The following is a 27343-nucleotide window of genomic DNA, read 5'->3' as shown; positions in this document are numbered from 1 at the left end:
GGCCTCAATGAAGCATGCCCGTGAGTCAGCATGGAGACTCGGCCGGAGCAACAGGAAGGGCAGGGTGCAGAATGGGGAGCCAAGTATGGTGGTAGGGGGGGAGGTAATGCCTGGAAGAACGCGAGTCCCTACAGCCTCCACCGGCTGCAAGATACTTGCCCAGCAGATTTTTCCAGAAAAGTTCTGTCACAACCACGCCACGGGTGACGGCAGATAGATTCCATAAGGCTTGAGCGGGTTTGTAAACCTGTGGGACTCCAGCCTGCCCTGCCCTGTTCCCTCACCCATGAATCCCTGCTGACACACTAGTAGCCCCAACACTAGCCTGAAGGAAGGCTAAGGCGGGTGGGCAAGAGACCAGGGACAGAGACCTTCAATGCTCACTTCTTGGTTGTGTAATAACACTTGATTAAAATGAAGTCACACAGTGCATCTTTTATTAGACATTATTTTAATACCATATCAAAACACCTTGACTAATGAAGAAAGCCTTTTCCCCCAGCTTTGAACATTTTTTTAAACATTTTATAAGGTTTTTTTTTGTTTTGGATTTTAATATATAAATACAGAAACCTATCTTGCCGGAACTGATGTCACATGTGAACATCAACAGCTAAAATGTTCTCAAACAGAATGCCTGAAAACAGGGGCAGCTGTACATATCCTTTTAGTCTTTTGTTTGTCTAAGTTTTCTGGAAAAAAGAAAATACACAGGGGTCTAGGAAAAACGTTCAGGCATTTTTGCAGGACACTTGTGATTGTTAAATCCTCTGAACTGACCAGAACCAGAAGGGAAGTAGGAAGGAGAAATGGGAAGAAGGGGGAGAAGGTCCTGATGGACTCGTTTTTGGCAATGAAGTCAAGATATTGGGGTCCCCAGGGGAGAAAAGTGCAAAATCAAGCCAGAAAAATGGGGGGGGGGGATCGAACTAACAAAAAAACCAAGGCAGAGTGGTTGATGGAGAGGCTGCTGGAGGCCGGGCACAGGAGGGCTGTGAGCTCGCTCTGCGCCCTTGGGACTTGAGTGGCAAGAACCCGGCTCTGTTCGTTTGTCACTGAGTGGGTTCTGGCCGGGCAGCAGACAGCGATCTGTAAACATCACGAGGGAAAACACCAGTCGACACTAGACTTTTTGCTTTTTTTATAATTTTTTTTTTTTTGTAAACACTTTAGAGACAGACCCACAATGCCTTTCAAAAGTGAAAAAGAAAATGCCCTTTCCCTCCTGGGATGAGGATGAGGGGAAGGATAGCGGGTGATTCTTTCTTCTCTCAAACTGGCTCTCATCCAATCTGGTGTCCTCGGGGAGAAAGGGGGACCATTCTCTGGAAGTCAGTGCAGGAGGGCGCCCTGTTCCCACTGCTGTCCCCAGCTCAGCTCTGCCCCAGTGTCTGAAGCCTCCTCTCAGGAACGGGGCCCTGGCTGTCCCTGTGGGGACCGGAAGATGTCAGTCGCGCTTGGTGGGCCCGAGGCCGGCCGTGTGTGTCCTGCGGAGGCCAGGCTGGGGCGCCCCCTGAACCGGACGTCATGCTGGGAATTGGGACTTGCAGCCGGTGCCAGGCTCCATGCCCTCTGCCTCTTTCTTCCCCTCGCGTTTTCTTCACCCCACGTCCTCAGTTTTTGAGGAGAAGGTAAAAAGAGCAAGTGTCCCTGAATAGTTTGACATCGTCAGCTGTTCTGGGGGTTTACTTGGGATAAATGAAACAAACCTAACAAAGAACAAAAGAAAACAAAAAAACAAGAGAAAGAGGGAGACGAAGAGAGAGCAAGAAAGAGAAAGAACAGAAAGAGGGCCCTGAACCCCTGGGTGTGAGATGAGGTCGGTTTTGGTTCCTCTGGGGGTGTCGTCTGTTTGGCGGAAGGGACAAGTAGGATGGAGACAGGAGAGGACATTCAGCAGTAAAGTAAGGTGCCCGAGGGACACACGGGCTACACAATGGTTACAGGGTGGGAAATGCCCACCACCTGATGGGTACTCCCCTATCTGGGCTAGTCTGCAGTACAGTCAGGGACCTGGGCTGTGGTGGCGGGGCCCCAAGTCTGACTCATCTGAAGGGGGTGAGGGAGGGGGCCAGAGGAGGGAAAAACCTGGTGAGGTGACTGCTGACAAGTGCTGCAGGGACAATGCGCGGTCCTGTTCAATGACCGTGATGTCCACGTGGGAGTGCAAGCGAGATGTCCCCATCCCCAAAGAAGCAGGACCCCCCACCCCCACCCGGGTGAGGACCTGCTCCACAGCCCAGGGAGCACAAGGCACAGCACTGGTCCCAGGCTTCCCCCACTCAGCACTTTGTGAAGCTCCTGCTGAACCTCCTTCAGGGAGATTTGCCCTCAACGTCTGGACCACACTGATCTTTTCCCAACTCCACCTCCACTCTTCTGGACGACCATGCAACAGTGGACTCTTAGGCTTCCCAGGAACCACTCCCACCTCACAGAAGCACTGCTGCTTAGACCCTCTTCCCTCGACCCCTTTCAGTGGGGAGGGGGGGCGGTGTGTGAGGGCAGCTCAGCAACGCCCTCCCCACTCCAGGGCCCCAATCACTGGCTCACCATTGAGAGGAGTCAGCAAGCGAGCCCAGCAGGGTCAGTCCGCAGGGTGTTCTGGACAAGATCTGTTCACTTCAAACCACGAGTCTATGCAACTGAGCGGGGAGACGGCAAGGGGGATGCGTCACCGGCTGAGCAGCGGTCTCGGAGCAGGATTCCTACGTCTCACCCGCGAGGACCCGACACCCACTGTCTACTGGCAGGAAGGAGCAGAGCACTCAGATGGGTGCTGGCTCAGCCGGAGGCCCCGTGCCGTGAGGCGGGGTGGCGTGGGCCTAGGCCCACAGGAAGCGGGGAGCGCGGCCTCGAAAAGGATGAGGCCTCGGGGGCGTGGAGCACGGGAGCACGGCACAGCTACCAGAGAGACGGCGAGTGCGGGGGGCTGCGAGGGGCGGCCAGGCGACCGTCTCCAAGGCTTGAAGGGCAAGGAAGGCTGGGCAGCGCCCTGAGCGGGCCGTCTCGTGAGGCGCTCTGCCCGGCTGTGGCGGGCAGCCAGCAGCCAGCCCTCCCGGGAGAAGGTGGCCCGAGGGGTGGAACTCAGGAGCGCCAGGCGAAGGCCGGCAGTGAAGTCCTGGAGTCACAGAAAGGGCTGGCCAAGCCTGTCTTTTCGAAACAGGAACCAGGCTGGCTATTTGCGTATGTCTCCCCGAGAGCTAGAGGGTCCTGCCCCCAGTTCTGGACGCGGGGGCCTGGCGCTGGGCCCGGGCCCAAACCCTCCCCGGCCCTCACTCGCGCCCTCCCCGCACCAGCCGCATCCGCGCGTGGCCCCGCGGCCGCGGCCCCAGCCAGGCTTCAGGAACGCCTGCGTCAGGAAGCGGCTCGGGCCGAGGGCCCGAGAGCAGCGGCGGCCTGAGTGAGGCGTCTTCTCTCCAGTTGGAAACAAGACACAGGCCGGAGCTGGAGCCCGAGACGAATCTCGGCCCTATTACGGAGGGGCCCGCCCCACAGGTAGTGAGTGTGGGCGGGGCCTGGGAGGAGCCTCCGGGGCCGAGGGGCGGGGCCTGGGGCCGAGGCAGCCAGCAACTCCCTCCGTGCAGGCCCCGCGGCACAGACCAGGGTCTGCACACTGCGGAGCAGTGGGGGCTCGTGGAGACACACGGAGACCCAACCTCCCTGGGGGCCGGGGATCCACAGGCCTCCCCGGCTCTGCGCCCCGCACGTCCAGACGCCCCCGCGGGCTGGCCTCTGCTTCAACGCCGCCCAGGGTCCTCGTGACTGCTGGCTCTCTCCCCCCACCACAGGGAAGGAGCCCTCTGGGGTCTGGGTGCGGCTGAGCCGGGCCTGCCAGCTCCCTCGTACCTTTTGTGATAAATGCACAGGCAGGGCAGCCTGGCTATCGTGTCCCCCTGAAGCAGCTCCTCCAGGCAGATCACACACTCACCCGCGTCTTTAGTCAGCACGTCATCTGCAGAGAGGGGACAGTGGGAGAGGATGGGGGTCAGTCACCAGCTGGCCGGGCTCTGAGAGCCGGGTGGGACGGCGTGCGTGGGCCGCCTGAGTGGGTGAAAGCCTGAGGCGGACCTTGACGTGAAGGTCCTCACTGCAGACGCCAGACATGTAAACCACACGCCAACTATCTGAGGACAAAATGGGATTAATCACCAAATTCACAGCCCAGGAGACAGAGGATGAAAATGGACGGGAGAGGGAGACACCCGGAGCTGGGCAGCAGGAGACAGACTGGCTCCCTGGACAGACTTTCCTCTAAACATACACACAGGCCAGGGAAAAAAAATGGTGATGAAGAGAGTTGGACTAGGCAAGAATGAGGGGGAGAAACAGGCACTCTAGCCAATATACGTGCACACAGGATTATTCACAACAGCGGGTGGGAAATGTCCGCTGGCTGATGGAGAAATGAACCGTGTGGACCCATGCAATGGAGTATCGCTGAGCCAAGAAAGGTGAAGGGCTGATGTGGGCCGCAACATGGACGCACCTCGACAACATGGTGTGAGTGAAAGAAGCTAGACGCAAAAGGCCACCGGCTGTACGATTCCCTTCATGCGAAATGTCCAGAAGAGGAAAGTTTAGAGGCAAAAAGTTAGGTCAGGGGGCACTGGAGACTGCGTGCTTCATGACTAAGGGATTTTCCTCCTTTTTTTTGTGGTAACATGAGATGTACCCTCCTGATAAAAATGTAAGAGTACAGTACACTACTGCTGCGGGCATCATGTTGCAGAGCAGACCGCGAGACTTCTCCATCTCACGTAACTGAAACTCTCTACCTCTTGAAAAGCAATTGCCTGCTTCGCTCTCCTCTGCCAGCCACCCTTCTGCTCTCCGGTTCTATGGAGTCGACTGTTGATGCCTTTAGATCCTTCATTTAAGTGGAATCATACAACGAGGTCCTTCCGGGGTGATGAAATGTTTGCAACTAGACAGAGACGGTGGTTGCACAATGTTGTTAATGTCCTAAATGCTACGACACTGTTACGTGCGTGTTAAACACATTTTAACTCAATTAAATAAGGGAAAATCTTTGGCCACCTCATGTGAAGAGCTGACTCATTGGAAAAGACTCTGATGGTGGGAGGGATTGGGGGCAGGAGGAGAAGGGGATGACCGAGGATGAGATGGCTGGATGGCATCACCGACTCGATGGACCTGAGTTTGAGTGAACTCCGGGAGTTGGTGATGGACAGGGAGGCCTGGTGTGCTGCGATTCATGGGGTCGCAAAGAGTCGGACATGACTGAGTGACTGAACTGAACTGAACTGGGGGGGAAGAAAAAGGACACCTTACGCTCCCACCAGAAAAGAATGAATGGAAGGAAGCTGCCACGCATGGCCCCGGGGGAAGCCGTAAGCACAACAGCGCAAGCAGAGCTGGGGGCAAGGCCAACACCCTCTAGGATGTTCCTGTGACATTCTGGGCACTGGCAACTCAAGTGAATAAGCCATGGTCTCAGGACTCAGGAAACTCACAGCCCAGCAGGGGAGGGTGAACAAGACGGAAATGAACAGCATGGGGATTCCTGGAAGTCTTAGGACACACACAGATCCAGATGTGAGAGGTGTGGGAAGCGCCTGGGCAGGGTGGGGACGGCGCAGGGAGGGGTGGTCCAGGCGAGGGGACAGCCTCTATGCACCTGGGGGGAAGGATGCTGCTGCACAGTCGTGGGGCCACGGGGAGAGGAGAGACCAACTTCCTGAGGACAGGCTTGGGACCTGCATTCTGCTGCGGGGCCTGGGCTTTCGCTGGTTCACTGAGGGGCCCTCGAGTCGCGTTCTGACCACATCTGGTTTTCTGCAACCACTAAAAGTGACTGGAAGAGCCCTCGGTGGGCAGCCCGCTCGGGAGGCTGATGCAGCCTGGCAGGAGAGGGGAACTCAAGGCCAGCGCCAGCACTGGGGGTGGGAGGCTGACAAGAACTGGAGCAGCTGGGCAAATAGAGGGGTGGGGCACAGGCGGGCGCTCGTCATGAAGAGAGGGAGCCCAGGAGGAGGGGGCCAGCTTGGGACTGAAAGATGAGCTCAGCGCTGGGTGGGAGGTGCTGAGCAGGAATCTCCCCAGGGACACGGCCAAGGAAACCTCCCAGAATTTGCACAAGTCCAGATCTGGGGTTTAGAGGAGAGATGTGGGCCACAGCGGGAGGTGGGGGATACAGAGCTTAGACAAACCCAGAGAGCAAACGACTGAACCAGGTGAACTCTAGTAACTGAAAGGCAGGTGAAAAGAGGTGAAGTCAGCAAAAGGCTACCTAGACGTTCTCAAATCCACAGGAGAAATATCCAGAGGGTGGCTTCTGCATATGAAAACAGCAGAGCCTGAAGCAGGAGAAAGCACTCCTGAAAGATTTTAATTGATCGTGGACACGGCCAGTGATACACACGGAGATTTCACATGTGTGTGTTCAATGAGCCTCAGGGTCTTAGAAGCCAGGCAGGACACCCGGTTTATTCTTGATTGGCAAACGGACAACGCGGCCAGAGAACCAGACACCTTGCTGAAGTCAGAGGGCATGAATGAGGAGCGGGCTGGGGACCCTGGGAGCTTGGGGAAGCAGGCGGTGCCCACATGCAGCACAGAGCCCAGGAAGCGGCATCTCCCCACTGCTGAAGGGAGGAGGAGCCCAAACCCGGCAACAAGTCTGAGTGGGTTGAGTAAAACTCCCTGTCCCAATCCTCACGGTGCTAGGAATCAGCAGCCCCCAGGAATCCCTGAGTGCCCAGCAGGGGCGGGAACACAGCTGCAGCTGAAGTCTGGCCACCACCCAGATCCTACAGGACTTCTGCTCTCTCATGCTGGGAGCCCGCCGTCAGCTGCCAGGGGACCTCGCCGCCCAAAGGAGAGGACCCTGAACCATGCTGAGATTACTATGCAGATGGACTCCGATGCCTCTGGGCTGGGCACCCCGAGGTCCCCGGAGCAGGGGGGCTTGACTGATCCTGGTCAATGAGAACACAGAACCAAGCTGTTCTTTCTCCTCAAGCCCCACAAGCCCCAGCTTCCTGATACCACGTGCAAAGCCAGGGTCTCTTGCCTGGGAGGAAGCGTGGAAGTGAGCCTGGCCTGAGGGGGGCTGCTGACAGGGCCAACGCTCGGCTCTCAGGCAGACCAGAGACGCAGCCCAGGGTGGCGGGCAGTGCCTCCTGCTGCCGGGGCGGGGGTGGGAAGTGGTGGCACACTTCTGCCCGTCCCCAACAGCTGCCGTTCATCACAGAGGAGCGGCTGAGGAGGAGAAGAGGGAGCCCTCGCTTCTCTGGGGCCAGCTCCAGGCCACCAGTGTCACACACACAGCCCGCTGAACCCCAAAGACACCGCGGGGTCAGGGCTGCAGCTTAGGCTGTGGGTAGCAGCCAGGACCCCCACGCTGCTCCTTCCACTTGGCCAACCTGTCCCCGTCCTTCAGAGACCAGGCGACAGTCTCTCCTCTGGAGCTGGAAACCAGCACCCACCTCACCTATGGCTGCAGCCCTCCCTTCGGGTGGGGGGAGGAGCCTGTCTGCAGGGAGCACAGGCCCAACGTCACCCAGTGGGACTCTGGAGGGGCACAGAGGTGGGTGTGCACACTGGGGGCGGAACTCACGTCCCCGGGCCTGTGGCGCTCACAGCCCTGGTGAGCAGGACGGTGGGAGCCAGAGGAACAAGTCTCACACACATCCCAGACAGGCTCTACCCGGCCTCACCTCCAGGCCAGGTGCCCAAGAGCCAGGCACCGCAGCCTCCTGAGGGCCGGGAGGGGGCAGTGCCACCCACGCCAGGCTATGTCAGCTCCCTTCCTGGGGAATTTCCAGGTGAAGGGGAGACTCCGAGTGGAGCGCTCCCCTACCAGCAGCAGTGTCCCACCCCAGCCCCCGGACTGCCAGCGCTGCCCAGGTGGGTTGGGTTTCCATCATGACAAGCAGAGGGGGGTCCTCAGGCCCAAGGGGCTTCATTTTAGAGGCTGCCCTGGGGCCCTCTCCCCTCTCCCCAGGGCTCCCTCTCACCCACGCCTCACGCTCCGGCAGCCAGGAGCCCTCTCCTGCCACCCCCTGCAGGAAGGGCACCTGCACAGGCACCTCCAGACAGACCCCAGGCCGCCAGACTCAGCCACTACTAGCATCAGAAACAGCTCCCAGCAGCAGCCCCACTAGCTTGGGCGAACTCCTAAGCCAGGACCTGGCTGCCCAAGGCCCAAGAAAGGCACTTCCATCCCAACCACGGGGTCCCTGAGAGCAGAGACACAGGCCAAACAAGCACCATGGACACAAGTCTGCTGGCGGGGGGTAAACGAGCAGGAGGCACACCTATTTTGAGGGGAGCCAGAGTCCCTTTCGTTTAGAGAAACCTTGTGTGACATTCAGCATTTAGCTGGAGGCAATGACCTTTGGCAGAGAGGAGGGGTGGGCAGGCAGGACCTAAGAAGCAGAGCAAGGGTCTGTGCCCCAGAAGAAAGCTAAGCAGACAGGAGCTTTTAAAGCTGCTCTGACCGCCACCAAGCTCGCTGAATACTGCTGGCAAAAGAGCCTGCCACACGCCAGGCTCTCCCAGAGCCAAGGAGCCCTGCTGGTGGCAAAATCGGGGCCTCCTCGGTCCCTGGACTGTGACCCTTCTGTTCATGGCAGAACCAGGCTCCTCACCTCCAGATTCATTCTACTAGCTGACCAACACGAAGGTCAAAACCTGAGTGCGTGTTCTTGAGGATGCCAGTCTCAGAAACACAGAGACACTGGAAAGGGAGAGAAATTACAAGACCCCGTCAAGCTGGCCACATGTATCCAAGCAAATGGGTCCCCCGACTCCATTCTCACCCTTGAGGCGTCCATTCCGGGTTCAGAGCTGCCCTTAGAGGAGAAGAGAGGACAGGAGGGTCTGTGCTCTGGGGTGCATGCCCACCGCATCCCTGTGTCATCCCGACTCACGGGCCAGGTGCCCGTGCGGGAGCACCAGCTCCTGGTCTTTAAGGTTCTCCTGAGCACTGGGTGAACCAGTTAAACTAGTCTTGCCCTTCCTAAACTGGCCTTTTTAAAAAAAGTCTGGCAGGCGGCTACTGGAGGGCTTCCAACCCATGGCTCAGGCCAACCCTCATAATAAGAAAAATACTACTTTCTATCAGTCTCATTTAGGAGGTTTCTTCCCCCCACCCCGCCTCTTTGGCGGTTAATTTCACCTTATATAACTGCTATCAATTTCCTTAAAATTTCCCCAATTGGTGCTAGCATCTACAGAAAGGGTGTGCGTGTGTAGATGGGGAATCTCCCGGGAGTGACCAGGAATTTCAGTGAATCTTCATAAGAAAACAGCACATACCCACTAAGAAAGTCTCAGATCATCCCCTTCCCAGAAAGATTGAGAGTTTTACACCTCACAAATGCCGTAAATCTCTTCTTTTTTCCCTTTTTGGTAGAAAAGACAAAGTAGGATGATAAGAAGCCATTGGTAAAATATGACCTAGAGGTCTGAACTGGGATTTTGGCTTAAGGCCCCAAAAGGCCTGTGCCATATCTCAGAACAGGCCCCAGACCAGCCCTGGAGACTCTCACTCCATATACAGACCCCAGGTGGCAAATGCCTTCTTCATACCTGGAAGGTTTAGGTATCCTTAGACAAAGACTGCCTGTGTTAACAGTGCGTGCAGAGGGGCGAGGCACCTTCTTTGCCTTAAGACAAATTCCACTGATGGGACCAGAAGCAACATGCTGCTCTTTGCCTTGGGTGATTAAGGACTGGCTTTTACAAAAGAGGTCCTCCCATTTACACTCACATACACATTCTCTCATGCACCCCCTCCCCTCCCATGGCCCCAAAGAGATGGCTTTTCAACTGTCTGTATGTCAGCTGCTCAACCGTGTCTGACTCTTTGCAACCCCATAGACTGTAACCCGCCAGGCTCCGCTGTCCATGGGATTCTCCAGGCAAGAATCCTGGAGTGAGTTGCCATTTCCTCCTCCTCTTCCAAATGGATCGAACCTGGGTCTCCCACACTGCAGTCAGATTCTTTACCATCTAAGCCACCAGGGAAGCTCCCAAGTGAAAGTCGCTCCATCGCGTCCCACTCTTTGCAACCCCATGGGCGGTAGCCCACCAGATTCCTCTGTCCATAGAATTTTCCAGACAAGAATACTGTTCTCCCTTCTCCAGGGGATGTTCCCAACCCAGGGATTGAACCCATGTCTGCCACATCGCAGGTGGCTATTTTACCGTCTGTCTGAGCCACCAGGGAAGGCTTTTCAACTAGAGGAGGGAGAAAATGGGAACAGACCAAGAATAATCACGGCAGGCCTCCGGCTGGCTGGCTAACCTCTGCTCCCTCTGAGGGGACGCTCAGTGTGAGTGTGGCTGAGTGAGGCCAGGAGGCCACGCAGGGCAACACGGGCACACCCATGCCAGGGCAAGACACTTGGGTTTGATCCCTAGGAAACGGCAGAACACCCCAGTGTGCTGGCCCGGAGAGTTCCCTGGACAGAGGAGCCTGGTGGGCTAGAGTCCACGGGGCCCCAGAGAGCGGGCCATGACTGAGGCGGCCGAGAACGCACCCAAGTCTGTGCACGGCACACTAGGCAGGTGTTCACTTTCACTCCGTCCACGGGGTGTCGTGGCGGGGGACTGGGGTTTCATGGAGTGCCTCGATGTACTCATGCTCAGCCCCAAGGTGGCAGGTCAGTTCTTAGTCCCAAGGTGGCAGGTCAGTTCCTAGTCCCCAAAGGTGTCCACACATCACATCTATTCTGCCCTGGATAGTCAGGCTTAAGCAGGTCGTGCAAAGCTCGGCCAGGACTCCCCTTCCCCACAGAGAGCTGGTGCTCCCGCAGACTTTCTGCTGTCAGCTGTGTGAGACCAAGGCCTGTCTCCCGACCAGACGCAAGAGGAGCTAAGCAGGTGGCAGAAAGGACGGGGCACACTAGCCTCCTGAGGGACTCCCTCCCTGGCCCACTCCCCTTGCCCTTCCCGCTTGGAAGGCAGGGTGCAGAAGCTGCCCAGAGGCCACCCCCCTGCCTCCTGCCCCAACCAAAACCTCACCGTTGTAGGAGAGACGAGGTTTGCTCAGACACATTATAAAGTGCATTTCCATCTCATCAGAAGCCACGGACTTGGAGCAAATGGGGCACTTGAAACCTGAAAGAGAGAACAGAAGGAAATGTTTTGTTTTGTTTCCCCAAACCAAGCATATCCATAATAAAGGTGGAAACTCTTGTGTGACTCTGGCCGTGTGGGCTCAGAATCAACACAGAGAATGATGGTCTAGATACAGCCCACAACTGACTTCTGCATTAAGGCAACCAACATTTCATTTTTTTGTTATAGCCGCCACTTCCCATTTTTTTCATGGAGGCTCACCCTTAGCAGAGACACTACTTTGCCAACAAAGGTCCATCTAGTCAAGGCTATGGTTTTTCCAGTGGTCATGTATGGATGTGAGAGTTGGACTATAAAGAAAGCTGAGTGCCGGAGAACTGATGCTTTTGAACTGTGGTGTTGGAGAAGACTCTTGAGAGTCCCTTGGACTGCAAGGAGATCCAACCAGTCTTCTAAAGGAAATCAGTCTTGGGTGTTCGTTGGAAGAACTGATGTGAAGCTGCAACTCCAATACTTTGGCCACCTCATGCGAAGAGCCGACTCATTTGAAAAGACCCCGATGCTGGGAAAGATTGAAGGCGGAAGGAGAAGGGGATGAGATGGTTGGATGGCATCACCGACTCAATGGACATGGGTTTGGGTGAGCTCCGGGAGTTGGTGATGGACAGGGAGGCCTGGCGTGCTGCGGCTCATGAGGTCGCAAAGAGTGGGACACAACTGAGCGACTGAACTGAACTGCACACCCTTGTCATGCCCCTTGCCGAAGCCTACCAGCCATCTCTGGCATCAGACTTGAGTTTTCTTTGCATTCAGATCCTTTCCCAAGGGGGTCTAGTGGGCAGTGGGGACAGGGAGTCATTGAGCGAATCAAGGTGACTGAACAGTCTGTCTTTAAATATCAAAGAGTTAACATCCTTCCTGGGGAAGGAACCCCTACAGGTGTGGGCACCTCCACCCCTCAGCCTGAGCACCTTCCCTCCCACAGCCCCCGCAGCTGTCCTTGGAGAGTGAGCTCGCAGTGGGGTGGCCCTGCAGAGCACTCCCGAATGCCACACATGCCTTGGCCATATGCCTCCAAGAGTGACAGCTGTTTCACAACCACAGGCGACTGACCCTGCCGTTTTATTCTCCAGGAAGTTTATTCATTACACACCTGGGGAATTTCATCAAAGTGTATCAGCACTGGATATTTTGGTGGAGAACCTTTTGAGCTGAACTCCATTATGCATTGATCGCTTTTTTATAAATTATCTTTTGACTGATTTTTACAGATAAATACAGATTTTTACAGCTAAATACAAATCTTTCCAATTTTCCCCATTTTACTTTTATTAAAATTACTTTTCAAAGGGGGAACTCCCTCCCCGGCGCGCCAGTGGCTGAGACGCTTGTGCTTCCAGCGCAGGGGGACTGGATTCCGTCTCTGGGCCAGGGAACGAGATCTTGCATGCTGAAAGTAAAGATCCCACACGCCTCAGTGAAGACGTGGTGCAGCCAAATAAGTAAATATTGTAAAACAAAACAAATGGGAAATTCCCTGGTGGTCCAGTGGTTAGGATTCTGCTTTCCCAGGTGATCACTGGACAGGGAACTATACCCTAAGCTCCACAGGCTGCACAGTGGAGGGAAAAAAAAAAAAACAACCTACTGGTTTCAAATAGAATACTTCACTTCCATTCTACTGAAAAGACTGAAAAGTCATCTATTTATTTGTCCACATCAAATTTTAAGTCTCCCTTATTGCGACCATAACCCCTACTTTCCCAGTCTGGAGTTTCCAGGTCAAATACAGGACGTCTAAATACTGTGGTGAAGATTTGACCCTTCTGTTAATTTTCAGCCTGAGTGTCCACACAGTTTCACTGGACGCGGGAGCAGTATCTACCATGAGGAGAGGGTTCAAGGCAAAGAGGAGCTCACAGCTTCCCCAGTGTCCTTCCCGAGGGGGCACGCTCACTCTGCAGGGCAGCCCCTGACCTGGATAGCTGGCGGTGCTGAGACAGGAAGCGGGTCGGCTCCCGGGCAGGGCACAGACCCTTGGCATGAGGTCTTCTCTGAACCCTCCTCTCTTCAGGGACAGGGCTCTGAGCTCCAGAACCAGACAGAACACCCACAGTCCAGCCCACTCCGGGCAAAGCGGACCTCAGACTCTGCGGCACCGACCCCATTCCCCCAACCCTTTTCCTCAGAGATACTCAGCGTCTACGTGCATTGGCTACAAAGTCCTGGAAGTGCTGTCATCTCAAGGACTCTGGCTGAGCTTTGAGAAAGGGCTGTATTTTCTGATCTCTGGGTGGTTATGCATTCATTAAAGACAACACCAGAACAAAGAAAGGAAACTTGAGAGGGGAGGGTCCATCCCGCGTCCTAGCACAGGTGAGTCATGAACTCGAGTCTGGTGTGGTGAGAGTGCTCTTCTAACCTCGTCCTTCTGTCTCCCTGAGTCTGCCCTCAGGCCTGTGCCCTGCAAATACACCAATACTTGTACTCAGTAACATTTCACAGAATGACCAGCCACTGGGAGACTAGTCGTTCACCCTTCTTTCTCACTCAAAAGACCAAGGTTTTGCGACGCTTTAAGTGACTACAAGATGCTTTCACTTTAAACTTGCCAAGTCAGGACCCTGCCTGCAGGCTGAGGGCGCAGGGCTGAGGGGAGGCCAGGATGGGCTTGACAGGCCCTCAGATACCACGTCCTGATGCGGCCACTGGGAGGTGGTACAGGGACTGCTCACTAAAGAAAAGCCCTTCGCCTTGTAGGTTACTCACATCTCTGATTACTTAGCAGTCATGGTTGTTACAATGGCATCATTCGAACCTTTGCACCCCACCGTGATTCCCCGAGTATCGGAGAAGGGTCAAGTTACAGCCACGATGCTGGGAAAAAGGGACGCCCCGCAAGAAAGGTCTAGGAGGAAACGTCACTGGACATTTATGTCCTAGGAAAAAACAAGCTGAGATTCACAGGTTTAGGCAGATCCTCTCATCGTACAGATAAAGAAAGAGACCCTGGGAGGCCAACAGTCAAACAACTGAGGGGCTGAGCTGAGACCAGAATCAGATTTCTTAGCTCCCAACCTAAAGTCCTCGCCGTTGGAGAAGAAAGAGCTGACTGCAGGCGTGATATTGTGATTTCTAATCAGAAGCATATATGTGGCCTTCGTCCTGTTTCTGGCCCAGAGCTAAACTAAAACCCTTGGAATCCATTAACGTAAGGCCAGTAGCATTTGGGCTTCTGTCGTCACTTCCTGAAACAGCTCCAGAACCAAAGGTGAAAGAGTTAAAGGAGTGTTTATTCGTAACCATCCCCTTTGAGGTGACTTTTGGAAAGTCCCTAGATGATAACCTAAGGATGGGGTCTGGTTGCCAAGAGAACCAACCACGTGATTAGAAGACTGGAACTTCCAGCCACACCCCTGACCTAGAGGCTCGACCAGTCACCAGCGGCCAGGGATTTAATCGACCATGCCTATGTGACGAAGTCCCCATCAAACCTCGAAGGAGAGGGTCTGGAGCTCTCTGGCTGGAGGTCTGGGGAGAGCGGTGTGCCTGGAGCCAGTGTGGCTCTGCTGTTCCCACCCACCGGGACCCCACCGCCCCCATCCGCCACCCCCCCACCCCGCCCACTGCCCCCAGCCCCCTCACCCTCCCAACCTGACACTGTGCACCTCTGTCGCTGGGCTGTTCCTGAGTTACATCTTTACATAATAGTGAGTGAAATGTTTCTGCGGTCTGGGAGAGGAAGGGGGCATGGGAACCTCCAATTAACAGGCAGCTGGACAGAAGCGGAGGTGACAACCTGGGCTTGTGACTGGCCTTGGAAGTGGGGGCTGTCCTGGGGGGCTGAGCCTGTGGGATGTGATGCCATCTCCAGGTAGATACCCTCAGAATTAAGTTAATTGCTCGGTGGTGTTGGGAAACACACCTCAGAACAGAGTTTTCAAAAAGAGGCGGGCTGGGAAATACTAGGTCTTGGAGGAAGCGCCACTATGGTAGGAGAGACCTACATTCTAATGAAAGCAGGGTCAGTACCACTTCCGTCACCCACCTCTGCATTTGTGTGTGTGTGTGTAAGGCCAAAAAAACAAAAACCTCAGGGTCTGTTGTCATGTGAACGGGGAAGGCCAAGATGACCTGGGTTTTCCAGCCTCAAGACCTTGGCAAGTTATCTACTCTCCCTGGACCTCAGTTCCTCATCTGAAAAAGAGACACATCTACTTCCCTTTGGAGGATCAAATAAGAAATCTGAAAGCGGGCTAAAATGGCGCTGAACAAAGGCACACCATCAGCAAGCCAGGCAGTGAGTAACGAGGAAGAACGCGGGGGACGGTGAGGGACGGGGGAGACGGACCAGCAGGGCACCCTGGCCACAGGTCATGCAGAAGTGAGCTGGGCCCGTCTCTTCAGAGCACAGGACTCTGGAGCACTGTGAACGGCGCGTCCTGTACAGCCGACAGGGAACTACACACCAGGCCCTAGCCTCTAAGGCACCGACTCATGCAGGTGATCATCAACCCCACTTTCGCTGATCTGGGCAGCTTTGCAGGTCTTCTCATTTGCTGGGAATATGAGGCGGGTCAGCATTAGCGTTAACTCTGTTTTGCAGAAGAGGACACCAGGGTAGGTCACCTGCCCAGGTAACGCAGCCAGAGGGCCAGGGCTGGCACCCAACAGCCAGGGAGTCTCGCCTCCCAGCAAGCACTGTGTTCCCGGGACCGTGGGACAGGCCGACCAGTACAGGAGGGTCACACAGCAAAAGGGACGTGAAATGCTACACACACACACACACACACACACACAAGGCATCCTCAAGCATTTGCCTCAAGGCTCCCACATCGTCCCAGCAATGCCCTCTGAAGCAACCGCGGTCCTGGATAACCCCACACACTGTACCAAGTGATAAGTTTATTTTCCCCTGGGAGTTCTATTAATACGGAAGGACCGAGTTCTGCTTTCCTCCTGGCACTGAGCCTGTAGCATTGGCTGTAAGATGCTGAGTTTGCAAACTACCTTTTAAATGGAACGTGAAGGGCAAAAGGTGAAATATGGAGAGCCTGGGGGCTGGGGGGACTAGTGACCCCCGCTCCCTTCCTGAAAGGTCCAGATGATCAGGATGGACACTGCTGCTTGCTGCCCCAGGCACTGCGTGGAACTGTGCAGTCACAGCTCAGCACCAACAGCCCTGCGGATGACAAGTACTGTGATCTTTTTCACGTGAAATGGCTGATTTTTAAACACCTCTTTTATTTTTATGGACTGCCCTGGGTCTCCGTTGCTGCAAGGGCCTCTCTAGTTGCCCTAAAGTCGCTTAGATCCTAAAGGGCTTAGATCCGCTGCAGCACGCGGGGGTCTTAGTTCCCTGACCAGGGACTGAACTCCAGTCCCTGGCACTATGATCTCTATGAGCCATCTGACAGTTAAAAAACATTCTAGGAAATTTTGATACCACTTTGAAAAAGAAGTCCCAAGTGAACTAAAATCAGCCCAGCAAACAAAGATCAAACAGTGGTCCCTGCAGTCATCCAACTGACATGATTTCCGTCAGCTTCATGCGACCTCATCAGCACTCAGGAAATTCGAGAAAGAGATGCTCTCTTGTCCTTCACGGGGAAGCAAGCTCCAGGTGGGACTCTTGAGGACTCTGCCCAGCGAGCCCTGGAAGCGGGGTGAGCAGACAGCATGCGCCCACTGCCGCCCCCTCGGTCTAATCTCTCTTCGGAGGGCCCTGCCCGCGTTGTGTCTTCGTCTGCCAGAGGGAGGAGGCACTGCTAGCTTGGGCTGGCCAGCCATGTCTGCCAGCAGCTCCCAAGCCTGTCTGCCCCTCCAAGGCTGTGGCAGAGGCAGGGGCCAGGACAGAGCACAGAGGGGGACTCGTCTCCGCCCCAGGACTGTGCTGGGGGGCTCCACCGAAGACTCTTCCACCCCCCCAGTCAAGAGGGAGATCCTTACGGAGACCCCGTCTTCCTTCTTCCTCTTGGCATCAGATCAGCCCAGGGTTATGTAGAGGTGAAGGCCAGAGCCCAGTTGCTTCCTGTCGTTCGACAACCGTGTGGCCTGAGTGGGAGGAATCCTCGCTGGACCGAAGATCGGAGCTCTTGGGACAGGACAAGCCTCCACCTGGTAAGGGGCTGTCCCCCTGCTATCCTGGGTTAAAGGGAGGTGGTGTCAGTGAGCCCCCCTGCAGAGAACCAAGAGGGAGCCAGGAACACACACGTGGTCATGCACGTCCAACATCTTCCTGGACAGGGTTAACTGGGCCCCTTGGACTTGACCCAGTTGCTTCCATCTGACCGTCAGAGCAACTGAGGAAAGACTGGGGAAACCAGCTCAAGTTACAACTCCCTCGTGCCTCTACAGCATTTATCTTGCAATACAAAGGAAAGCTTTTCTCATTTTCCAAAACTGCAACCTTCTCCTTTAAGACCTGATTTCTTGGGCAGGCAGAACGCGTGCTCTCACGTTGCCCCAGTTCCCTTCCGGACCCACCCTCTAAGCTGATGCGCTATTTTAGCCCTGCCCCAGTTCTGCCTGTCTCTGGGATCACCTAAAGGGAGAAGACGCAAAAGCAGCAGCTAGGGAAAAGAAAGCCAGGCAGGCCCTCCATCCTGGTGGGGGGCTGAAGGAATTCCTCCCACCGAGGGGCGCAGGAAGCACCCCCCACTCTGTCCCTACCAGCCAGGGCCCGGTGTCCTGCCAGATTCCTCCCTCTTATATTCCTGTGGTGCCTAATGTCTGTTAAATGAGACTTGACCGCATGAATTCTATTAAATGGGATTTATTACAATGAAAGGCCAAGGGGTAACGCTGGATGACTTATTTTTCTATACCGAAGAAACGTGTCCCCGAGAGCACATGAGTAAGTATCACATTTTTAACACACACCGACTGCCTCTCTCTCCCTCCCTCCACCAGAGAAACAACTGGAAACCAATACAGTTTATCAGTGGTTGATGTCTGGGCCATTCTCTCCTGCAGAGAATCCTGGACTAGGGAAAGGCCACCAGTTCTGACTGTTGCCTCTTTCGACACACCTCTTCTGGACTCATCCTCTAGACTCCGTTCCAGAGTCTGGGGCTCACCTACTGTCCCAGGAGCCAACAGAATTCTCATAGCAAGTATCAGGAGACAGCCTAAGGATAGATACTTGAAATCAATTTAATACCAAGTGCGTCTCTGTGTATGTACTTAATGTATCTGTTATGTTGGTTAATTTTGTGTTTACTGGGTCATGGGGTACACAGATATTTGGTTACACATTATATCTGGGAGTTTCTGAATGAGATTAACATTTGAGTTCAAAGAGTGAGTAAAGCAGATTGACCTCCCCAGTATGGGTTGGCATCATCCAATTTGTGGAAGCCCTGCAGAGAATACAACGGCATAGCAATGGAAATACATATATATAACATATCCCAGTGGTTTGGTTTCTCTGGAGAACTCAAATACGTTTCTTTATTAGCATGTCAAATGTTCAAGACTGACAGCAACAAACGTTGCTGAGGATATGGGGCAACTGGAACGCTCATATTCCTGGAGGGAGTATAAGACACAGTCATTGTGGGAAAAGGTCTGGTAGTTCTTTGTAAGACAAAACACACACTTAGCCTAACCCAAGAGGTTGTTGTGCGCAGTTGCTCAATCACGTCCTACTCATTGTGGCCCCAGACTGTAGCCCACCATGCTCATCTGTTCATGGAATTTTCCTGGCATGAACACTAAGTGCAGAGAGGAGCTACCCCACGTCAGATGTCAGGGGCAGCGGCCTAGAGTGCCAGGCTGCAACGGCGCAGGAACGGCCGAGAGGAGCTACCCTGCATCCGAGGTCAGCGGGGGCGGCTGGGAGGAGCTACCCTGCGTCCGAGGTCAGGGACGGAAGCCGAGAGGAGCTAGCGGCCGGGAGGAGCATCCGAGGAGTGGTGGCTATGTGGGCGCAGGAGGGCCTAGAGGAGCCATCCCACATTGAAGGTCAGGAACAGCGGTGGTAAGGAGATACCCCTCGTCCAAGGGAAGGAGCAGTGGCTGTGCTTTGCTGGAGCAGCCGTGAAGAGATACCCCCACGTCCAAGGTAAGAGAAACCCAAGTAAGATGGTAGGTGTTGCAAGAGGGCACCAGAGGGCAGACACACTGAAACCTTACTCACAGAAAATGAGTCAATCTAATCACACTAGGACCACAGCCTTGTCGAACTCAATGAAATTAAGCCATGCCCGTGGGGCAACCCAAGAAGGGCGGGTCATGGTGGAGAGGCCTGACAGAACGTGGTCCACTGGAGAAGGGAATGGCAAACCACTTCAGTATTCTTCCCTTGAGAACCCCATGAACAGTATGAAAAGGCAAAATGATAGGATACCAAAGAGGAACTCCCCAGGTCAGTAGGTGCCCGATATGCTACTGGAGATCAGTGGAGAAATAACTCCAGAAAGAATGAAGGGATGGAGCCAAAGCAAAAACAATACCCAGTTGTGGATGTGACTGGTGATAGAAGCAAGATCCGATGCTGTAAGAGCAATATTGCATAGGAACCTGGAATGTCAGGTCCATGAATCAAGGCAAATTGGAAGTGGTCAAACAGGAGATGGCAAGGGTGAACGTCGACATTCTAGGAATCAGCGAACTAAAATGGACTGGAATGGGTGAATTTAACTCAGATGACCATTATATCTACTACTGCGGGCAGGAATCTCTCAGAAGAAATGGAGTAGCCCTCATGGTCAACAAAAGAGTCCGAAATGCAGTACTTGGATGCAATCTCAAAAACAAAAGAATGATCTCTGTTCGTCTCCAAGGCAAACCATTCAATATCACAGTTATCCAAGTCTATGCCCCAATCAGTAACGCTGAAGAAGCTGAAGTTGAACAGTTTTATGAAGACCTACAAGACCTTTTAGAACTAACACCCAAAAAAGATGTCCTTTTCATTATAGGGGACTGGAATGCAAAAGTAGGAAGTCAAGAAACACCTGGAGTAACAGGCAAATTTGGCCTTGGAATGCAGAATGAAGCAGGGCAAAGACTAATAGAGTTTTGCCAAGAAAATGCACTGGTCAGAGCAAACACCCTCTTCCAACAACACAAGAGAAGACTCTACACATGGACATCACCAGATGGTCAACACTGAAATCAGATTGATTATATTCTTTGCAGCCAAAGATGGAGAAGCTCTATACAGTCAGCAAAAACAAGACCGGGAGCTGACTGTGGCTCAGATCATGAACTCCTTATTACCAAATTCAGACCCAAATTGAAGAAAGTAGGGAAAACCGCTAGACCATTCAGGTATGACCTAAATCAAATCCCTTATGATGATACAGTGTAAGTGGGAAATAGATTTAAGGACCTGGATCTGATAGAGAGAGTGCCTGATGAACTATGGAATGAGGTTCATGACACTGTACAGGAGACAGGGATCAAGACCATCCCCATGGAAAAGAAATGCAAAAAAGCAAAATGGCTGTCTGGGGAGGCCTTACAAATAACTGTGAAAAGAAGAGAAGCGAAAAGCCAAGGAGAAAGGGAAAGATATAAGCATCTGAATGCAGAGTTCCAAAGAATGGCAAGGAGAGATAAGAAAGCCTTCTTCAGTGATCAATACAAAGAAATAGAGGAAAACAACAGAATGGGAAAGACTAGAGATGTCTTCAAAAAATTAGAGATACCAAGGGAACATTTCATGCAAAGATGGGCTCAATAAAGGACAGAAATGGTCTAGACCTAACAGAAGCAGAAGATATATTAAGAAGAGGTGGCAAGAATACACAGAAGACTGTACAAAAAGATCTTCATGACCCAGATAATCACGATGGTGTAATCACTAATCTAGAGCCAGACATCTTGGAAAGTGAAGTTAAGTGGGCCTTAGAAAGCATCACTATGAACAAAGCTAGTGGAGGTGATGGAATTCCAGTTGAGCTGTTTCAAATCCTGAAAGATGATGCTGTGAAAGTGCTGCACTCAATATGTCAGCAAATTTGGAAAACTCAGCAGTGGCCACAGGACTGGAAAAGGTCAGTTTTCATTCCAATCCCTAAGAAAGGCAATGCCAAAGAATGCTCAAACTACCACACAATTGCACTCATCTGACATGCTAGTAAAGTAATGCTCAAAATTCTCCAAGCCAGGCTTCAGCAATACGTGAACTGTGAACTCCCTGATGTTCAAGCTGGATTTAGAAAAGGCAGAGGAACCAGAGATCAAATGGCCAACATCCGCTGGATCATGGAAAAAGCAAGAGAGTTCCAGAAAAACATCTATTTCTGCTTTATTGACTATGCCAAAGCCTTTGACTGTGTGGATCACAATAAACTGTGGAAAATTCTGAAAGAGATGGGAATACCAGACCATCTCACCTGCCTCTTGAAAAATCTGTACGCAGGTCAGGAAGCAACAGTTAGAACTGAACATGGAGCAACAGACAGGTTCCAAATAGGAAAAGGAGTACGTCAAGGATGTATATTGTCACCCTGCTTATTTAACTTCTATGCAGAGTACATCATGAGAAACGCTGGACTGGAAGAAACACAAGCTGGAATCAAGACTGCCAGGAGAAATATCAATAACCTCAGATATGCAGATGACACCACCCTTATGGCAGAAAGTGAAGAGGAGCTAAAAAGCCTCTTGATGAAAGTGAAAGAGAAGAGCAAAAAAGTTGGCTTAAAGCTCAACATTCAGAAAACGAAGATGATGGCATCTGGTCCCATCACTTCATGGGAAATAGATGGAAACAGTGGAAACAATGTCAGACTTTATTTTTGGGGGCTCCAAAATCACTGCAGATGGTGACTGCAGCCATGAAATTAAAAGACACTTACTCCTTGGAAGGCAAGTTACGAGCAACCTAGATAGTATATTCAAAAGCAGAGACATTACTTTGCCGACTAAGGTCCGTCTAGTCAAGGCTATGGTTTTTCCTATGGTCATGTATGGATGTGAGAGTTGGACTGTGAAGAAGGCTGAGCGCCGAAGAATTGATGCTTTTGAACTGTGGTGTTGGAGAAGACTCTTGAGAGTCCCTTGGACTGCAAGGAGATCCAACTAGTCCATTCTGAAGGAGATCAACCCTGGGATTTCTTTGGAAGGAATGATGCTAAAGCTGAAACTCCAGTACTTTGGCCACCTCATGCAAAGAGTTCACTGATTGGAAAAGACTCTGATGCTGGGAGGGATTGGGGGCAGGAGGAGAAGGGGACAACCCAGGATGAGACGGCTGGATGGCATCACAGACTTGACGGACGTGAGTTTGGGTGAACTCCGGGAGACGGTGATGAACAGGGAGGCCTGGCGTGCTGCGATTCATGGGGTCGCAAAGAGTCGGACATGACTGAGCGACTGAACTGAACTCAACTGAATACTGGAGTGGGTTGCCATTTCCTACGCCAGGGGATCTTCCTGAACCAGGGATCGAACACGTGTCTCTTGCATCGCCTGCAATGGCAGGTGGGTTCTTAACCACTGGAGCACCTGGGAAGCCCTCCTAACACAAGAATTAGTGTCTAAATATTTATCCAAAAGAAACAAAAACATATGTCTATATGAATATGTCTCAGAATATTCACCACAGCTTTATTCTAGTAAGAAATCTCTGAAAAAACCCAACTGATCGTCAATAGCATGGATAAATGTGATATAATCATGGAATGCAATTAGAACCCTACTCAGCAATAAGCAGCATAAACTACTGACACTTGGAACACAGATGGTCATTAAAAACATGCTGAGTGAAGTGCACGAAAGAGCACCTATAACAGGAATTATACAAAGTTCTACAACAGGAAAAGTTAACCTACGGTGGAAAAAATCAGAACAGTGGCTGTCTCTAGGGGTAGCGGTTGGGGCAGAGATTAATTGAAAAAGGTTCAGAGAAGCTTTTGGGGTGATGAAAATGCTGTGTCACGGGGGGGCTTAGGTCATACACATGCATGTATCTGTCAGAATTCTGTGAATGTACGCTGAAGATTTGAGATTTCATTGGTGTACTTACATGCAGAGTATATCATGTGAAATGCCAGGTTGGATGAAGGAAGGACAAGCTGGCATCAGGACTGCTGGGAGAAAGATCAATAACCTCAGATACGCAGATGACATCACCCTTATGGCAGAAAGAGAACTAAAGAGCCTCTTGATGAAAGTGGAGAGTGAAAAAGCTGGCTTAAAATTTAACATTCAGAAAACTAAGACCATGGTATCCAGTCTCATCACTTTATGACAAATAGATGGGGGAACAATGGAAACAGTGTCAGACTTTATTTTGGGGGGCTCCAAAATCACTGCAAATGGTGATTGCAGCCATGAAATTAAAAGACACTTGCTCCTTGGAAGAAATGGTATGACCAACCTAGACAGTATATTAAAAAGCAGAGACATTACTTTGTCAACAAAGGTCTGTCTAGTCAAAACTATGGTTTTTCCAGTAGTCACGTATGGATCAGAGAGTTGAACTATAGAGAAAGCTGAGCACCGAAGAATTGATGCTTTTGAACTGTGATGTTGGAGAAGACTCTTGAGAGCCCTTTGGACTGCAAGGAGATCCAACCAGTCCATCCTAAAGGAGATCAGTCCTGAATGTTCATTGGATGGACTGATGCTAAAGCTGAAACTCCAATACTTTGGCCACCTGATGTGAAGAACTGACTCACTGGAAATGACCCTGATGCTGGGAAAGCTTGAAGGCAGGAGAAGGGGACGACAAAGGATGAGAGGGTTGGATGGCATCACCGACTTGATGGACATGAGTTTGAGCAAGCTCTGAGAGTTGGTGATGGACAGGGAGGCCTGGTGTGCTGCAGTCCATGGGGCTGCAAAGAGTCAGACATGACTGAGCAATTGAACTGAACTAAACCATGTTAGATAAATGTTTGCCTGGGTATATGATTCTTGACTTGCCCTCCTTTCTTCCTCAGTGGTCTGCAGATAAATTTCTATCATTTTTTAGCTTCCTGGAGTTGCAAATAGAAAATCTGATGCCAGTGTGGTTCTTTCTCCTTTGTAAATGGTATGTTCCTTTGGCCTGAAACCTTGAAAGATTTTTCTTTCCATCCTAAGAGTTAGGCAATATTACTAGGATACTCTTAGATGTATCTCAGTTTTTTCCCTTCATGGCAGGTCAGGAGTGCCGTTTACCAAATATTTCCAGCTTTCCTCCTTCCGGCTGTATGGTAGGAACATATGCGCCTCCCTCTGAAGTTAACAGTGGGATTGTGATTTGCTTTGGTGAATAAAATAGGAGAAGTGATATAGGCACTTCCAAGCCACCTTTAAGTGCTATTAATAGTTCATGATTCAAAGGCTCTGTCACCTTTTGTTCCTGGATAACAACAACCAGCAAAACCCCCTCCTCCCGTACCTATACCGGCTACCGCATCATGCGGGGAAAATAAACTTGTTGAGTTAAACTACTGACCGTATGGACTGTCTGCTACGACACTTTAACCTACTTCTAACCTGTCCTCACTGATACCCCCTTCCTCTCCCTTGTTCTCCTCTGAGGGCCCCTACTACTTGCATGTCAAGTGTCTTGGGTCCATCTTCCAGCTGGGTCTCGTCTCCTCTTCCGTAACTTCTCTACCTTAGCATCTGCTCAGGGGTTCAGCCTTCATGACTCCTCCAGGCCCTGCCTGTCCCTGCCTGCTGGAAGAGGTCAACGGTTGGCAGCAGAATCAAAGCAATGAGACATGCATTCTGATTAGAATCCTCTCTGCCCAGATATCCATATTTCCCTCTTTTAAATATACAATCTCTTTGTATCAGTAACAGTCCACATACGTGTCATTTTCAATGCCTCTGCGTTCTACAGTAATCATATATTGTGTTTAGCCATCTTCTTCTGTGGGTGTTTAGATTCCCAATTGCTGCCTACTATAAAGATTCTCTCAGGGTACTGATCTCCATTCTCTACTCTAAGCAAGGAAAACAAACCAATGTATTTTTGCTGTTTCTGGATTCTAGGCTGACTCCTAATAAGGAGTCAGAAGAAATAGGCTCTCTTTATCACTAGCCAGGTGGCCTTGTACCAGCTCCTCAGCAATATATGCATAGGATAGCACCCTGCCTTCTTTCCAATATAGTTCTAAAATCCAACCAACAGTGGATACGCAAGTGCTCTGTGCAGAGCAAAGTCATGTGACATATGAGGCGCCCATTTTACTTGGCTGCACCTAGTGCAGCGTGAATATACAGAGCCTTGCTAGTAAATCTGCCTATTTGGGGAAATATACAAATTCTTTGGGCAAAGAAGTGAAAAATGAGCTGATCCTACGTAATGTATTTTTGTGGGCTCTAAGATGCCATCAATTTTTTTTTTCAATTGGAGTGTAATTGCTTTACAATGCTGTTCCAGCTTCTACTGTACAACAGTGTGAATCAGCTACAAGTATACACAAATCCGCTCCCTCTGGAACCTCCCTCCTGTCCCCCAAGGTCCCACCTCTCCAGGGCGCCACAGAGCACAGAGCTGGGTTCCCCGTTCTGCACAGCAGGCTTCTGCTCGTTATCTGTTCTACACGCAGCAGTGTATACAAGTCAATGCTACTCTCTCGACTTGTCTCCCCCTCTGCCATCCTTTTAAGGGGCACCATTATGAACCTCCAAGAAAGAGAAACAAGCTGTCAGTCATAATTTGAGTGATATGACACACCCCGATTTCAGAGTTAGATTGTGTTCAGTTGTTAAATTGTGAAGTGCACGTGCCTTAGAATCAATGGATGCATGAAAACACATATGTAAATGTTTTTTAAATATACAGGCTGAATCCCAATCAGTACCTCTATCCCGTTCATTGGCTAAAAATGACAACAGGCTCAATGGAGTGCCTCTCATGGGCACAAAGGCAAGAGCTGCAGGCTGTGCAAGTGGGCGTGAGCCCGGTGACTGCAAACTCGCCCACGGCCACGGCAAGGCCTGGCTGCGCTCCTGCCAGGTGGGGCCCGACACCAGCGCTCCAGCCAAGAGAAGAGCGGGAAAAGCATTTGCCAGGAGCAGGAGCTATGCTGGTAACTGGTCCCGTTCCCCTTGACCCTCTAACCCATTTCTTCCATAAAGAGGCCCTGGAAGGACTATCTAGGAGGATTACTGGGTGGAGGGAAGCAAGAAGGGGCAGGACAGTCTGATGACCTGGGCCTAAGCAAGGACAAATACAAAAAGGATGAAAGGCTCCGTGTGAGAGTGTTCCAGTCACCAGCCACTGACCAGGAAACACTACTGTCAAATGATAACCCCTCACCACATGGCTAGCATGCTCCGGGCAAACTCAGGGGCGGCCAATCATGACTCAGTGTGGATGTGGTCTCCAGATGAGCATCTGGCTCTTAGTTTGGAGATGTCTTAATTACAGGATAGCTCATGTGTTCAAAGAGGAAGATGGCCCAGGACCCAAAGGATCAAGGCAGAATTCCTTCAGATTCTTGGATATTAGGCTTATCTATAAGCTAGGCAATAGGACAGACAAGGCTGGCCGGGAAATATCCACTTACTCAGCCGAGTACCATGCTCTCCTCTCAGTGGTGGTCCTGCCTCCATTCCAAGTCCCAGCATAGCACAGGCCCACATCCTCTGGAGGAGCCAGCACCACAGCCGTGGTTAGAGGGGGCTTTCTGGAGTCTGGGCAATGCAGCAGTGCACCTGTGGAACAGGCAGGACTGCTCACGCTTCTCCTCATTCACTCAATTGCATCAAGCAGGGCCAAGGAGCCCCCTCCCTCAGAAGAGACAAAGGGAATGTAACATCCGGGTTTTAGGCAGAAAGGGCAGTTTCCAACCCCAGAGATATGGGGACTGTCTCCACAGTGACAGCAGACGCGAGCCTCGCTTCTTCCGGTTCTGAGGGGGTGCTGTCTGAGCAGGACACGCACCATGCAGGCCTACCCTCACACCTAACAGGTGCCCTCCGTTGACTTTCCCAGAGAAACGTGACTATACTTGGAATCACCCTATTGTCAGCCCACACTCTTCCAAGTCCTGGGATCCTGACTGATATACTTAAAATTTCCAACTTTTAAGTAACTTCTAAAAAATGGTTTGTGAGAGAGAGAGAGAAGGTGGAGTTGGAGGAGAGAAGGAGAGTTAGCAAAGAGAAAAGGACAAAGATGGAAATTTTTGCACAAAACCCATGCAGGACAAAGAGTTTATTCCTGGGTTTCTGAAGGCACTGTCCATCCCAATGCACACAAGCCTGATAGAGATTTTTCACTTACAAGAAAGGAAACGCTTGAACACACCATGAGATCATGTTCAGCCAGCATCTGACTCACCCGGCGAATGGACATGACACTCTCATCTGAGTGACCGCTCATGAAAAA

General features: G+C 51.9%; 1 protein-coding gene across 5 annotated transcripts in view; it reads right to left on the bottom strand.

Annotated features, from left to right (window-relative positions):
* Window positions 1-415: 415 nt before the first annotated feature.
* Window positions 416-27343, bottom strand: part of ZNRF1 (zinc and ring finger 1) — an 88919-nt gene continuing 61991 nt past the window's right edge. Inside the window, exons 1-6 of one of the 5 annotated variants that reach the window (XM_042230730.1) lie at window positions 26520-26719; window positions 25475-25632; window positions 10996-11091; window positions 3850-3955; window positions 2554-2645; window positions 416-1428 (exon numbers count right to left, since the gene is read on the bottom strand). In XM_042230730.1, coding sequence (XP_042086664.1) covers window positions 2588-2645; window positions 3850-3955; window positions 10996-11091; window positions 25475-25632; window positions 26520-26704 — 603 coding nt within the window. In that variant the 5' untranslated portion in view covers window positions 26705-26719 and the 3' untranslated portion in view covers window positions 416-1428; window positions 2554-2587. Of the gene's footprint in view, window positions 1710-2553; window positions 2646-3849; window positions 3956-10995; window positions 11092-25474; window positions 25633-26519; window positions 26720-27343 lie in introns of those variants that run through there. The other 4 variants (XM_027977624.2, XM_027977623.2, XM_027977626.2 and 1 more) reach the window with 4 other exon arrangements.

Source organism: Ovis aries, chromosome 14, assembly GCF_016772045.2.
Source record: "Ovis aries strain OAR_USU_Benz2616 breed Rambouillet chromosome 14, ARS-UI_Ramb_v3.0, whole genome shotgun sequence".
NCBI lineage: Eukaryota > Metazoa > Chordata > Mammalia > Artiodactyla > Bovidae > Ovis > Ovis aries.
This window is presented reverse-complemented; position numbering and strand designations above follow the sequence as displayed.